Source organism: Brassica oleracea, chromosome C8 (genome assembly GCF_000695525.1).
Source record: "Brassica oleracea var. oleracea cultivar TO1000 chromosome C8, BOL, whole genome shotgun sequence".
In the NCBI taxonomy this organism is placed as follows: Eukaryota; Viridiplantae; Streptophyta; class Magnoliopsida; order Brassicales; family Brassicaceae; genus Brassica; species Brassica oleracea.
The window spans coordinates 504,265-519,128 of record NC_027755.1 but is presented as its reverse complement, the minus strand read 5'-3'; the positions used below and the strand labels follow the sequence as shown (position 1 = coordinate 519,128).

Genomic DNA, 14,864 nt, shown 5'->3' with positions numbered 1-14,864 from the left:
TGGAATGTCATGCAGCTCCTGCTGACCGTCCTCCTTAACCATCGAAATGGTCGCCAAAAATCCTTCTGCTCCTCTCTCCAGTAGCTCATCTGCGCGCAACATGGAGACAATGGAAATTCCATGGTGCGTCTTAATCCCCTAGAATATGATCTTCCCTTCTGCTCTGGGGATATGGACTCTCGCTCTCGGACAATCCAGTACTACTTGATGTCGTGACAACCAATCCATTCCAAGTATAACATCGTAGCAGCTCATCTCCAGTTCCGTCAAATCTCCGAGCAACTCAACTCCTCCAAGAATAACTGGTACATTGCGATGGACGCCGACTGCTCCCAATCTCTCCGTGCCGGCAGTCTGAATCTTCTTAGCCTTCGGTTCGAATACACCCCGAAAAGGCCAAGACTGGGCTAAGCGTGGACTCACAAAACTATGAGAGGCTCCCGTGTCGAATAAGGTGTGAGCTGACTTTCCTCCAACCAAAACCGATCCTACACAAGATTTTGCTAACTACACATGGCATCCACAAACCAAATTATTCAAACACAACAAGTATGAAAAAGTCACATACCCGATATCGGCTCAGCTCCCTGGGGATCTCCAACTGCAAAGACACGTGGAGCGATGGCTAGACGCTTCGGTGGTGGTGGAAGTGCCGCATTGCCTCTCCTCGGACAATCTTCTGTATATGTGACCCGGCTGGTTGCAGCCGTAACAGTTCCTCGTTGCCACTGCTGGTGCTACTGCTGCTGCTGGTGTTGCAACCTGAGTTCGTGGTGGCTTCCTACAGTTCTTCGCAAGATGCCCAAACTGATCGCAATTATAGCACTGGAAACATTCCCCAAAATGGTGGCGACGACAACGCCCACAACGGGGTGCTCCAGTCTGCTCCCAAGGCCTCTTCTGCGACCCCGAAGCCCCTCGTTTATTTCAACTAGACCATTTAATTCGTTATCCAATATTTGTTACTCCCTCTGTTTTTTTTATATAAGTCGTTTTAGAAGAATTTTTATGTTCCAAATTATATGACGTTTTCGGTTTTCTATGTAAAATTTATTAACACTTAATGTTATATGACCAATGATAATATACTTTCTATTTTATTGTTGGTTGATTTGTGGTTAGGTAATTAATGATGTTTTTGTTTAGAAAATAAAATATTTAATGATTTTCTTAATCTACGTGCACAATTCTAAAACGATTTATATTAAAAAATAGAAGGAGTATTTATTTAACTCGTAACTGTTTGAGTTTCTTATGAAACATGTATCAGCGTAGATTTAGATTGCTGAAGGACCCCCTAGAGCGTCAACTTGTCAAATTAGTTATTGACCCCATCAAACATCGAACATGCGTTTGCCTGTGATTCAACAAGTTGATATAAATATGTAAATACTCATATTCAGAACATTTAGCGCAACCAGTTGTACAAATGTTTATGTTTACACATACATATTTAGACATATTTTCTATGCATGTACGTTGACGAGATAAGTTCATGTATTGTTCGTTTGTGATTCAACATCTTCTCCACGTGCTTCCCCAAGTATCAATATTTATCTTCGGTTTATCAAAAAAAAAATTTGCATTCTCGATTTGATCTATATCTGTGTTATACTATGTGTATTATTCTCTTATTTTTAACGTTTGAAACATCCAATAATTATCAGTGTTAAGAGACATATATGATAGCTCCATTAGAATATTAACCACCATAAAAGGGTCCCTAAGAGCACCCTCAACCCAAATACCCAACTTGGGTTTCTTATTTTAATTTTTTTTTTTTTTTTTTTGCTGGATTAAAAAAAAAAAAAAAAAAATGAACCAATCGCGGGCCGCCACGTGTCAGTGGAGCCCGCGAGACAGTACAAAAAACGTCCCTTATTTCGGGACAGAAGACACGGTCTCAACACTTTTGGTGGGGCCCACACCACCTTTTCCCCTTAAAAACCCACCTTGCATACCCCTTTAATCCTGCTCTAAGTATTATACTATCTATAATATAGGCCAATACATATTTTTATTTTTTTTATCTATAAGTTTTTGTAATAAAAAAAGTTAGCATATAGGTCATATTTATGACATTCTGCAAATGTATTTCGTTTCTGAAAGTTGCAATATTTATATAATTTGATCTTTTAATGGGGTTGTCTGCAGTATAAAATTATGACAAATAATCCTATTAAATTTAGTTAGAACCGTTTATATTCCTAGTTAGTGTATTGGGAAATGAAATGATAAACAAAGGTGATGATATGAAGAGACCCATGAAGATGCACATGGCATTGCTCCCTCTCTTCTCTGTGGGTTCTATTTATCTATTTTATTTCCTACAACCAAAGCCAATTATAACTTTAAGTACCAACAAATCAGTATACCGGCAAATTGAGTTCTCTCCATTTTTACATTTTCATTCAATATAATATACATTTTAACATGTATATGTATGTTGTTATTCGAGTTAATTCGGTTTCGAAACTATGTTTGGAGAAATAAAACAGCACTGCTAGTGTTTTTTTCCTTATAATTCGACTGGCAGACCGAAACTTAATCGACTAATCTTCTAGAGGCTTATCCACCGAGGCCAGACAAACTCGGTTGCTCACAATAAAAATTAAATACCGTTAGGCCAGACAGCGCCATAATACTGCTAGTGTTTTGCGTTTATAAAATATATGGCGTTTTCCTAGCTAATCATACAAACATTTTTACCAAAAAAGAAAGACAAACACAAAAGATGTTCAAAATTATTACATATTTCTATTACAAACGTCTCACATATTTAACTTAAGTTCATTACTTATAATTATAGCATATAAATCGTATCTACACACCAACATATAATTCATATCAAAACAGACAATGAAAATAAAAATGTAGATTTGAAACAAAGATTTTCATAGTAAAACCCACAATTAACACTCATCAGTGTGTTAATGAAATACATGATCATTACCTCTTAATCTTTCAACTTCAAGCTCGTACTTTTGCACTTCTCCATTGCTCTAGGAGCTGAAATACGTTTTTCAATTAATAAGCAACTAAAAATTCCCACAATCTTTGGTTATATATCAATATATATTCATTCAACTCTTTAGACAATGCACTAAGCACGAGTATAAAAAATGAATTAGTTGAAAATACATACCGAGACCAATGGCGTCAGATCCCTTCATGAGACGTAAACGCTTGCATGTATCAACGAACATTCTAATGAATAAATTTAAACAGAGGGGTTATTAAAATGATCGAGTAAATAAAGCTCTAATTAGATCATACGTCATTCATAAGGAAGAAGAAGAAGACGTACGGCCAAGGGACGTCGCCGACGAGCATCCAATCACCGTCTTTGTCTTCATAAGAGGGAACATAGTCCCAACTACTCACTGTATCCATTACTTTCCTCTCATTCATGAAGTCTATCATTCCTTCTTCTCCTCCATTATTTCCTTCACAATAAAATATACTTATAAAATTTTAGCTAAGCAAGTCTATAGCCTTTAATTGAGTTGTTTTTTTTTTTTTTTTTTTTTTTTTTTTAATTGAGTTGTTATCTTTCAAACTTGGTATTTATCGTGATGCACTATATATTTAGTAAGAAATATATATCTATATATATATCTATATAACGTTCGTACCCATGGTAAAAGAGCTGAACATGTTGGACAAAGCGTCAGAGAGTTCGTCGTAGCTCTTATACATCTTCAAGTCGACTTTCCTCAAGTACGGTGCTCCGTCCATCGACACCTTCACAAACGCCGCCGTTTCCGCGCTACTGCTTGATTTTTGGCATGAACCCATCACGTTCTTCCGGTATGATCTCACCGGTGGCCATCCCACAACTTGTGCCCTATACAATTATACATATAGAAAATGGAAAATGTTTATGTTTTAATATATGTTACATATATAAGCTGTAGAAAGCTATCAGCAAATCAGTTTTTACTGGTGTTCCAAATATATCCTATTTTCATGAGACTGCGGTCTAACAGGTGGTCGAATTATACCTTTTGTTTCCCGCGGATTTTCAACAAGTTATGGAAACATAACCCGTATAGACACATATCACTTCTTTCTTTTTTTTAAACTATCTTAAGTGACTACAGTTTTGGAAAGTTTATTCTTCTTTTTTTTTTGCTCATACCTTTATCTATTTAGTTAGATTTTTACTAACACAACATATTATATTTTCAGGTGAAAACCTTAACCGGTATCGCTAGAAATAATAACTTGGAGGAAATACTAGTTTTTTGTAAAGATTTATTTTACTTTTAAGATAGATAAGAACAAGAAAATTAGCCGAAGATTGCAAAATAAATAGAAAAGGGGATAATGGTAAAATTACTTGGCAAGAGGCTTGGTTGGATCTTTGGGACATGAACTCTTTTCCTTGAAAACAGCACTCACGACGTCGTGGCTCTTAGATCCTTCCTTGCTTTCAGGTTCACTGTTCAGATTCAGCTTCAGATCAACCGTCTCTGAGAATCCTCTCTTGGTTCCAGTCACTGGCGACGCCGTATCACCGCCGGGAAGACCAAGACACAGCTCAGTCTCCCTCAGATTCAGCCCAACACTGCCCATCATTGCTAATCTCTCTTCTTTCCAATGTTTTTCTTCTTCTTGGGAAGGTGATGAGGAAGATGGGAAAATGGTTTTTATAAAAACACGCAAATAATACAAAGTGAGATGAGTCTCTATTATATATCTCCCTAGGTGGTAGCTGCATGTGTATGTCGTACTAAAGAGATATTTGGTTAATTGGATTTTAGACACGTGGTTGAAAAAAGAGTTCGCCCTAGCCTCCCAGACACGAAGTTCGAGACTCATCCATGATCTATGTTCTCCGGCGCCGGCGACGCGTGTTTCCGCCGGCGCTGAGCCTCTTCGCTACTGCTGTTCACCGCACACATTCTCTACTTCATGGTTCACTGCTCTGTCTGTCTGTTACCTGTTCGATTTCGGTGGAATCTCGAAGGAAGACTGACGCTATGACAAAGACGACTCTTTGTTGTGCTACTCCCGGCGATTCTTCTCCTTCGTTTGGTTCCTCCTCCAGCGATGAGTCGAGAGGGTTCTCTCACCGCCGCTTTGCTCTGGTCCTCGGGTTCAGATCCCGTCGTACCCTCCTCTGGCTGCCGTAGGACAAGAGACGGTGTCATTTCTGTCAAAATCTTTGAACCGCTTATGGAGTTGCGTTCTAAATCGACGAGCTCAACCTCTCCATCTCCGGGGAGGCTTGAGTCCAACAAGCCACCTAATGGTGCTCCTCCTCATATAACCGGCACAAGACCCAAACACATCATAAGTTCAGATCCGAATCTTTTCGGTAACGCTTCAGCCTCTCTATCATTTAAAGTGATTCTGCTCCGGCATAGCTCTTCCGGCGACCACTCTTTCGGCGCCGATGAACGGATTGCCTCTTGGTCCGTACTGACAAGGCTTGGTGAGCTGATGCTCCCTTATGCTTGGACCTGGCCCATGTGTGAAATTGACTAAGTCAGCCCAAGAAGCTACCTATCAAAACCCAATTATCTAGAAGAAAACATGATATAGTTCCTAATGGAGGGTGGTGATTGGTTTAGCTTTTCAGAGATTTCGAGTGGGATCTCTCCCCGTTATATATTGACATATCTCTTCTTTGGGAAGAACTTACCGGTGGGTTCACCGGACAAGACTTTGTTTCTATCATCCTCCTCTTTTGAGGCCACATTTTTACTACCATATCCTCTTCCAATGGCAAGGGGTGTTTTCTCGGGCTTGTTCCCGAATGCTTGCTTCAGTTCCTTCATCGTCTTGTCTTCTTGCGGAGCGGTCTCTACGGGACCTGAAGATGCAAGCAAAATTACCTCGGTGATTTTTGTAGATGAGGTCTGGACCTCAACGTCACATTATGTGACTATTCTCAAGCTATTTGACTTTGTCGTGAAAGCTCCCCCGACGCATTCAAGCATCGTCTCGAATTCGTTGTCATCTTCATGTGAAGACCTATCTTATTTAGCTTATTTATTTGTGTTTGGTTATGCTTATTGCCTAAGAGGATGGATAATTCTCTCATGTTATTGTATTGAAGAAGTCTGAGTATGAATGAAAGTAAGTTTGTGTTAAAAAAAAAAAAAAGACACGTGGTTGAATCTCAACCCTTTGATACAGTGATCTTGTTCGATTTTACACTAATCACAACTATTATTACTTAATTACTGTTTACAATCTTTCTTGGGATTATTTTGTAAGTCGTATATGATTGCATTTGATTAGTACATCCTTAATTATTCTTTCTAGGACTTAAAAAAAGTTCAAATATGAAAACTTATATTGAATAATTTAATAATTTTCATATTAATATTAGAAAATGTTAAACCGAAGAGATTATTATAAAACTATTCCTATTAGATTGAAAATATCCGCTATGGAATAAGTTGAACCTTCTCGACATTCCAGAAAATAAAATAAAATAAAATTAACCCCCCCCGCCCCGGCATTTTTCTTAGTTTCTCAAACTAAAACTCAATAAAAATATAATCATCTTTTATTCTCGTTGTAGTTTTATAATTAAATGAGCACAAATCCTTTTTGACTTCCAAATATAATATTCTCTCCGTTCTTTAATAATAGACTTTTTAGAAAAAAAAATTGTTTAAGAAAGATGTATTTTTTGTGTTTTCTATAAAAAAATTGTAAACTTCAAAAAAGATTAATTGATTTTATTGAATTATTATTGGTTAAAATTTATTGAAAATTGAAAATTACAGAAAACGATACATTTATTATAGTAGTTTAATGTATTTTCTTAATATATATAAAATACAAAAAATATATCTTTGTGGAACAGAAGAAAGTATATAACTATATTGTTTTTGATACCCCCCCCCCCCAAAAAAAAAAAAAAAAACTATATTGTTAAGTTTGATTTTCTCCGTAAGGTTCTTCGCCGGAACCTTCCAATTATACATATCACATCCACATGATTCAATAATTCTTCCCACAATATAAAAGCGTAGCCCTCTTGTATATAAATATTCCATACCACCAACGCAAATTAAATATACAATGCATCTTTTATACTTATTTACTAAAAACTCACATTACAGAAAATTCAATACTCGTTTGCAATTTGAAGATATAAACACGCGTATATAATATAAACACCACTGTAGTTTGTAGTAAAAACATTATAATTTACAGATTATATCGATTGTTAAAAACGAAATACGTACATTATATTTTTTTTTGTGCGAATAGATAATTCTGTGTGGCATCCATTAGTTGATACGAGAGCCATGTTATTTGGTTTATAAAATATCTGATTCTAGATGTCATGATGATTGATGAATGGTACATCTATTTTTTCGTGGATGAAATTCCGTTTGTTGTGAGATAAGAAGAGAATGAGAGGCAGATTTGTGGTGATCTGATATATGATGTTAATGAAGATGATGCGATGTGATGTGATGGCTATTAACTATATCGATTTCGTATGGAAGGATATAATGTTATTCAAAGAAACGAAGAAGATAAAAAAGTACTCGCTCAAGCAGTTATCTACTCTTGGGATGCTTTTTCTGAATTGGTTGGGATCAAATGATTCAATCTGTCCAACAACTCTAAGAAGACTAGTTGCTCAAGCAGTTATGTATTCTTTGTGACATGAGAGGAACCCGATTTATATTTAAAGAGGATTCTTTCATGGCCAACAAAAGCATATATATGGAAATTATAAATATAGTAGTAACAAAATTTGATTTGCTTTTATATTCTAAATTCTAAGGGAATTGAGAGGGGGCAAATCTCCAAAATAGCACATTTCTAAGTTTATATCACAAAAATAGCACTCAAAAACTAAAATGACCAAAATAGCACTTTTCTAAGTTTATCCTTTGAAAATTTTAATTTTTTTATTTTTCAAAATTTGAAATCTTATCCCCAAAACCTCATTTCTCAACTCTAAACTCTAAACCCCAAACTCTAAACCCTAAACCCTAAAATCTAAATCTTAAACCCTAAACTCTAAACCCTAAACCCTAAACCCTAAATCCTAAACCCCACCCTTTAACTCTAAATCCTAAGTTTGTGACTTTTGATAAAACATTAAATGCTATTTTTGTGACTTTTGACCTTGAGTGCTAGTTTGGGAACAAAAACTTGATTTAGTGTTATTTTTGTCTTTTTCTCATTGAGAGGGAACATGAAATCCAAAAGACTAGAGTAGATTAACATCACCATAAATTCCAAAACCGAAATTTAAATTAGTGAGAAAAGGAAAACATGGAGATGATGAAAGGACAAGTTACATCCAATAAAATTTGGAGGCAAAAACATCTTAAAGCCTACTGTTGTTCCTTGATTTGTCTACATCCCTCTCTTTTACCATTTTTTCTCCTTTTGTTTCTATCCCAAAAACTCTGCAAGAGTTTTCAAATCAACAAAGCCCCAAACTTTTGTTAACTTTGTTGGGGCACGTTGTCTTATATATCATTTTGTCGTGTTATTAATGATAAAAATTGGTTTTCAAATTAAAGAGCAAAAGAAATAAAAATGTTTACAGACCCACAGGCCTTAGTCATTGACAATACCTATTAGTACAAAAGCTCATAGTTGAGAAACTTCCTATAGTAGAACCCAATAAGAAGGCCCAAGAACCCTAAGCCCATTTGACTGGCCAAGTTGAAGAATCAAGCGATGGGGGAGAGTTAAGCGACGAAGATTACGTTGATGGAGAAGTGGAGAGAGGAGGATCAATCACGCATGACGAAACCATGATTACAACATAGAGGAGGCAAGGTTTGGATTGGATGATCTGAAACTCTGGATCCTGTTTCTGATTTGGCGATCAATTATACGGAAAAGAGAATCGATAGACCTGAAAGAGTTAGTGTGCAGCCTAGAATTGCGCTCATTCCATAACCAGTAGAGGTTGGATTGCCAAGGCAGTAGTGTGAGTAGACGGTGTGATCTGTGTGAGTTCTTCATTTGCTGAAGCGTTTGGTTCCAGCTTCTCATCGGTTGAATAGAGCACCTTCTCGCCGTTAGTTCCCATACGTCAAAGCTGTAGGAGCAGTCAAAGAAGATGTGGTCACGAGATTCATTGTCGTTGTTGCAGAGGAGACAGATAGGTGAGAATTGGAGACCCCAAGATTGGAGTCTATCCCTCGTCGGACAACAAGCCAAGCATGGAATTGTTGTCTAGGAATTCCATAGGAGCCCACGAGACCTCATCCAAATCGCCTCGCAGGTACGTGTACGTCTGACCAGTTGAATATTTTGAGCTTACTTTACCTGCAATCTCTAGTCAGGATTTTGTGGGAGAGAGACAGTTGTTAGGAAAGTATGAAGGAGTAATTGAGGTTCCAATCTCGCAGGTGGTAGTCGCCATGCTCCACTGTTGCCTTGTCTGGAATTCCTAGTCTTGACACAGAGACGTTAAGCACTGATGCCAAGCTTCCAAACGGGGACCAATTATCATACCAGAACCGAGCCGTGAAGCCATCTTCTAAGCGGAGCTTAATCAATGGAAAGACCACTGATTTGAGCTTTAGGAGTTTGTTGGCTAACCAAGAGTAGGAGGAGCTTGGTTTTGTGGTCTAGTAATTATGTATCGAGCCGTTGAGAACTTTTTTCTTGAACCATGCAACCCACACTGAGCCAGCTTTGAAGAATAGCAGCTAATTTAGTTTGATGCAACACGCTAAGTTTCAAGTTTGGAGATCTCTGATATCTAATCCCCCTTGCTGCTTGGTAAGAACACATTTTTCCCACGCTACTTTTGCTGTGTTATTGTTTTCAATATCTCATTTCCATAAGAACACACTACAGAGCGAGTTTTATCTTTTTTAATACAGGTTTTTGGCAGAATAAAAGTAGAACATCAAAAAGTGGTGATCCCTGAAATGACCCTCTACTTTATCCACTTTATCTGATCATACATATACGGATCACTATGGAAATCACATGATAACAGTAAACAGTGAATGTATGATATTAATTCTAGACTGAACTTACATGACTAAAAAAGAAAAATCGCCCGCACGCATATATGAATTGTATGTGAATTTATATAATGAGACTGAACTAATGCATGCAACCAGATCTATATATGAATAGTCACAAGAATATATGAATTTATGGAGACCACCTTTTCTTGTTCAAGATGGAGACCACCATTGATGTGTGTAATAATTAATATGTGTATTTAATTATTTATACATATACGTTTGTATGTTAAATGCATCGTATCGAAATAAATGGCTTATTATCAGAGGTATATATGTGCTGCATCTTAGATAAGAATGTGTCAAGGACCGGGTGTATTTTCATATGGACATAACAAGGCCACAACTCTAAACATTCTACCGCACAATGATCATTTGATTTATTTTCGGGGGGAATTTTTTTTTTTATTATTTTTTTTTGCTTTGTCCGATTAAAAAAAAAAAATTTCAAAATGGACCAATCGCAGATTGCCACGTGTCAGTGGGGTCCACGAACACTACAAAAACTCTACCGGATTCGTCTCTTGCAAAAAAAGAAAGAAGATGTGGGTTTTATGATTTTCGTAGATCCTACACCTCTTAAAACTCCTTAAGAGTCAGCGATAATGTTGCCCGGAGTTTTCTTATTTAAATTAGTTCTTGTTGGAATATACTTCTTGCATTCAAAGAGTGCAGCCAATTGACATGCATGCATGCAGTTAAAACGACAAAACCAAATGCTAAGTTAACATTGACTAAACGGTATATTGTGATTGTATGTGAAAGCTACTACTCTTATGAGACAAACAAATTACTTTACGTCAACACTTGCTCTACAGTTTACACAAACAATTATTTATCATCAGTCTTACGTATATATAGAATATATATATAGTTATTTTGTCATTTAAAAAAATATATATACTGCAAACCTCATATATGATGTATCATATTTTCATGCATATTAGTATTAACTCAAAACTATGACCGAAAATGATAGCTTATATTTTTGGCAAAAAAATGATAGTTTATGTAACTAAAATTCAAACTTCAAAACTAATTATCATGAACCAGGTTACATACATAATACATTCATTATTTTGCATAGAGCTTTTAAAGACACCTGATTCTACACATATACTATAAAATTAAATGCAGTTATTGCTCTAATGAATGTCATCTAATTAGTCTCTTGTACTGATCATTTACTTAAATATATTGTTCGTGAACTTCATACTTTAAAAGTAAATATTTTTTTTTGCTAAATTGTTAATATCATTAAAATGAAAAAAGAAGCTTACAAAAAGAAAGTTCTAAGGGAATGTTTCCTAGGCAAAAAAATAAAACATGGAAACATTACTACAACCGATCAAGGTAAACAAATGATACTCAGCTTAACCATTTGGACAGAAGGAATTTGAAGTTCCTATTGCCCCTTCTTCCCAAAATTATGAGTTTTGTTTCACGGTCTATCATTTTGAAAACAACACTTGCAGGGTTGAAAGACTGGTTGTGGAGCATATCACTAGACGCTCATGATATATATTCTGAATGTTGGCATAACTCCTAACAATATAGCCTTGTGGTGGGGGATAACTACAGTACTATTGCTTGGAATGTATATTTTTTACTTAATGTATAAAAGTAGTTAATTAATTGACTAATTAAACTCCGATTGTGTTAATTAATATTTTTTGAATTTTTTCTTATTCATTATCTCCGCGGTTCCTCCGATGGCCCATAGATCATTTTTGGAAATAATCCACAGATCATTATGAATACATATTGATGTATCCTTTATATACTAAAACACAAGTTACTTGGCCAATCAAAATTTTACACATAATTAACATTTTACAAAAATTAAGAAAATATTAATTACAACAAGATAAATGCTATGGTAAATCGTAACAGTTACACCCCCACGATCCTTCTTTCCTCATCCACGACCTTTCTTCCCATACTCCTATATATCTCTTAAATCTGACAAGCAAATCAGAGGTTTAGATTCCTTCGATTCTAAGGCCCTATGGAGAAATCTAGCATAAAACTCATGAACTCCATCCTTCCCTGCTCTCCATGTCTCTCTTGCATCATTTTTCTTCTATTTCACCTAAGTTGTATGTGATCATTTTTGCAGGAAACAAATTGAAGATGTCATTGGACTATACTCATGCTTTAAGTGAAGCTTTCTGTAAACATTGGAAGAAAAGCAAGAAAGTTGTTGGATAATTTCCAGGTGAGTTAATTACGCATGTAACTTTAGTTTTAAAGTTGTGTTAGAATATTTTCATGCTTGGTTATATTTATTTGGAGAAGATGTCATTATAGGCATGGATACCCACCCAGTTCAGAACAACTAAACTTCACTTTAAGTAGAAAATATTTTACACGGGTTGATAATTCAACCTTCTTTACTCACCGCCCTCATGAAAACTAGCGATTTAATCCTGTCTGGTTTGTAACATAAAGCCAAGTTATACTTAATATGAATTCATTGTCAAATCCATTTTTACATTGATTGCATTGCTCTTAACTACCAAAAATAAATTTCTCTCACTTTTGTTTTTTGGTTGACTAGATATTAAGTTATTAAGAAATTAATTATTATATATCAAAACGATATGCAATTAAAACACACACATATCTGTTACTAAGTTCTTTGTTCCAACTTTATATCTGGTAAGTAAGTAATTTTATGTCTTATATACAGGTGTGGTTTCTGATATAGCTGGGACGATTCAGTCCGGAAGAAACTTTGAGGGAAAATAGCGGAAAAAAAGTTAAGCAAAACAAGAGACTGAAACAAAAAATTACAAAGGAAACACCCACAAGGGGATTCAGTTAATATGGAACTTTAGACTTCCTTCACCAAAAGTAAGTCAAGACATCTATAAACCATTTTAAAACCATTATTGGATCTTGCTATACTTTTTGGAATGTGCCTAATCCTCTTAAGTCTTACCGTGACGTTCTTGTTGTGGTGGATATATATGTGTCTATGCTCTGCAAGTATATTTGTTGCTAGGATTCATCTTCAGTACATTAATGTACCATAAAAAGTTAATGTCTAATTTCAAAAAGGTAATGTCTAGAAACCGATGAACGGTGTGGGAATCTCTATAATCTTTTTTTTTTTGTAGTTAGACATATTATCAAGCATTAGAACACCTGATGAGTTCTTGAAAATTCATAGGTTTCTGCTAAACACAGAGCTGAAAACCCATATGTGATTGGCATCGCTAATTCATATGATTAGATTTCTTCACTTTTATGTAAGTATCAATTAAGAATATTATTTTGTGATTATGTAAATATCGATAATTTTGAGAAGCTTTACTTGATTCAAATGACAATTAGGATCATATTTTCACAGTTTCATTTTGATTAGAATATCTAATCAATGTTGTAGTCATTTATGTCATTTTAGATTTAAAACTATAGTAGTATAAGTAAATAGTAAGATCGCTTATTCTCAAACTAAAGTGTAAGTAAATTTGATTATTTAGACTATTTTCCGGTGTTATGCACAGATTTAGAATGATGTTTATGTGTTACATGCTGAATTGTCTTTTACTGTTTTTATTGTTTGATTGAATTTGTAAGATTTGTTATAAATCAATTAGTGGATGTCCATAACCGGTCCGGTTCATAACCGGCCCATACTCTAGAGAGAGAGTCGGCCACAACTTGGAGAGAGAGAGAGAGGCGGCTTGGAGAAAAGGAAACCATCTTTCCTTTTCCTTGTAATTGTTATCTTTCCATTATTATGTATTAGTAATTTTTCTAATCCTAGTGGATTTAGGTTTTAGATACTTTCCTTTTTACTTATCTTGTAATACCCTATATAAAGGGAACACTTATTCATTAATGATATACAAAAATATTCAGACCTAAAACCTTCGTTTTACAACACGTTATCAACACGATTGTTCTCTGCAATCTAAGCTAAAATCGCCAACCCCTTAAACTCTAACCTAGTCGGTGACTTTAACCTAATCCCGACAAACCCTAATTCGTCCCAGCTCGCGTTCCAACTCGTCAGCATCCGATCAGCTCCAACCCTAAGGTGTTCCTGATCCTAGACGACCCCAGCTTCCCGTTCGCATCACAGCCAGCTCGCGCCGATTAACCAGCTCGCAATCCTGATCAGCCGCTTGCAAACCCGATAGGAAGCAGCTCACGAACCCGATAGGAAGCAGACGTGTCCCGTCTCGTTCAGCTCGCATCCGACGACAGCCAGCTCGCGTCCGTTCGTGTGCAGCTCGAGGTTCATCCATTCTCTTTGGTGGTCCGGTTTCAACCCTACAAACAAAGGTATACCGTTTAATCTGAGAACATAATGATCAAACTCTAAAACCCTAATCCATTATTATGGAAATCCTATGTTCTTGATAAAACCCTAAAAATTGGTATAACCTAAAACTGATCATCTCACAATCACTAGGTTGAAATCGATTCTCTAGAACATGATTGATTGTTTTATTGATTGTTATGATCTGAATTAAGAAACCCTAAATCTGGAATCGAAACCCTAGAAACCCTAAAGCTTAAATCGGTTTTGTTTGATGTCCTTATCTGATCGATTGATCATTGAGGTTTCTAGATTGTTCTTGTTTTGATTGAATGATTGATGATCTGAGGTTGTAGGATTGATAGATTGATTGTATAATCTGAATCTCGAAATTAAATCCTAAAGGCCTTGAAACCTTGATCACATATTGCTAAAATCGAATTCTAGTATTGTTTAAATCAAAACCATAGATTTCATAATTGAAACCAATTGATTAAGGTTGTTTGCATAACATATAAAACTGAATATGAATTGCATTCGTCTTGTTTTAATTATCAACCAACATGACATATAGATCGTATAAACTTGAATAGTTTGCATCATAAAAT

The 14,864-nt window shown here is 35.7% G+C and overlaps 1 protein-coding gene and 2 long non-coding RNA genes across 3 annotated transcripts in view; 1 reads left to right on the top strand and 2 right to left on the bottom strand.

Moving 5' to 3' along the window:
* The window catches only part of LOC106310062, a 5,819-nt gene extending 4,905 nt beyond the window's left edge, over positions 1 to 914 (bottom strand). The window contains exon 1 of the long non-coding RNA XR_001263674.1: positions 569 to 914. This is a non-coding gene — a long non-coding RNA (uncharacterized LOC106310062). The remainder of the gene's footprint in view (positions 1 to 568) is intronic.
* Positions 915 to 2,776: 1,862 nt separating this feature from the next.
* LOC106309644 (auxin-responsive protein IAA17-like) lies at positions 2,777 to 4,677 on the bottom strand. The gene is made up of 5 exons (XM_013746718.1): positions 4,343 to 4,677; positions 3,636 to 3,847; positions 3,308 to 3,446; positions 3,146 to 3,207; positions 2,777 to 3,009 (listed from the first exon to the last, which is right to left on the bottom strand). The coding sequence occupies exons 1-5, from the start codon at positions 4,579 to 4,581 to the stop codon at positions 2,957 to 2,959; spliced, it is 705 nt and encodes a 234-aa protein (XP_013602172.1). The 5' UTR covers positions 4,582 to 4,677; the 3' UTR covers positions 2,777 to 2,956.
* A 4,030-nt stretch (positions 4,678 to 8,707) lies between these two features.
* On the top strand, positions 8,708 to 10,070 carry LOC106310985. The gene is made up of 3 exons (XR_001263901.1): positions 8,708 to 9,226; positions 9,354 to 9,729; positions 9,834 to 10,070. It is a non-coding gene; the product is annotated as an uncharacterized LOC106310985 (long non-coding RNA).
* The last annotated feature ends 4,794 nt before the right edge of the window (positions 10,071 to 14,864 follow it).

What these genes read in the sequence shown, in the direction of transcription:
- LOC106309644 (XM_013746718.1), bottom strand. Translation starts at nt 4,581, where the DNA reads ATGATGGGCAGTGTTGGGCTGAATCTGAGGGAGACTGAGCTGTGTCTT. An exon ending in GTTCAGCTCTTTTACCATGG is followed by an intron (nt 3,447 to 3,635) that starts GTACGAACGTTA and finishes TTTATTGTGAAG; the next exon opens with GAAATAATGGAGGAGAAGAA. An exon ending in GTCGGCGACGTCCCTTGGCC is followed by an intron (nt 3,208 to 3,307) that starts GTACGTCTTCTT and finishes TTTATTCATTAG; the next exon opens with AATGTTCGTTGATACATGCA.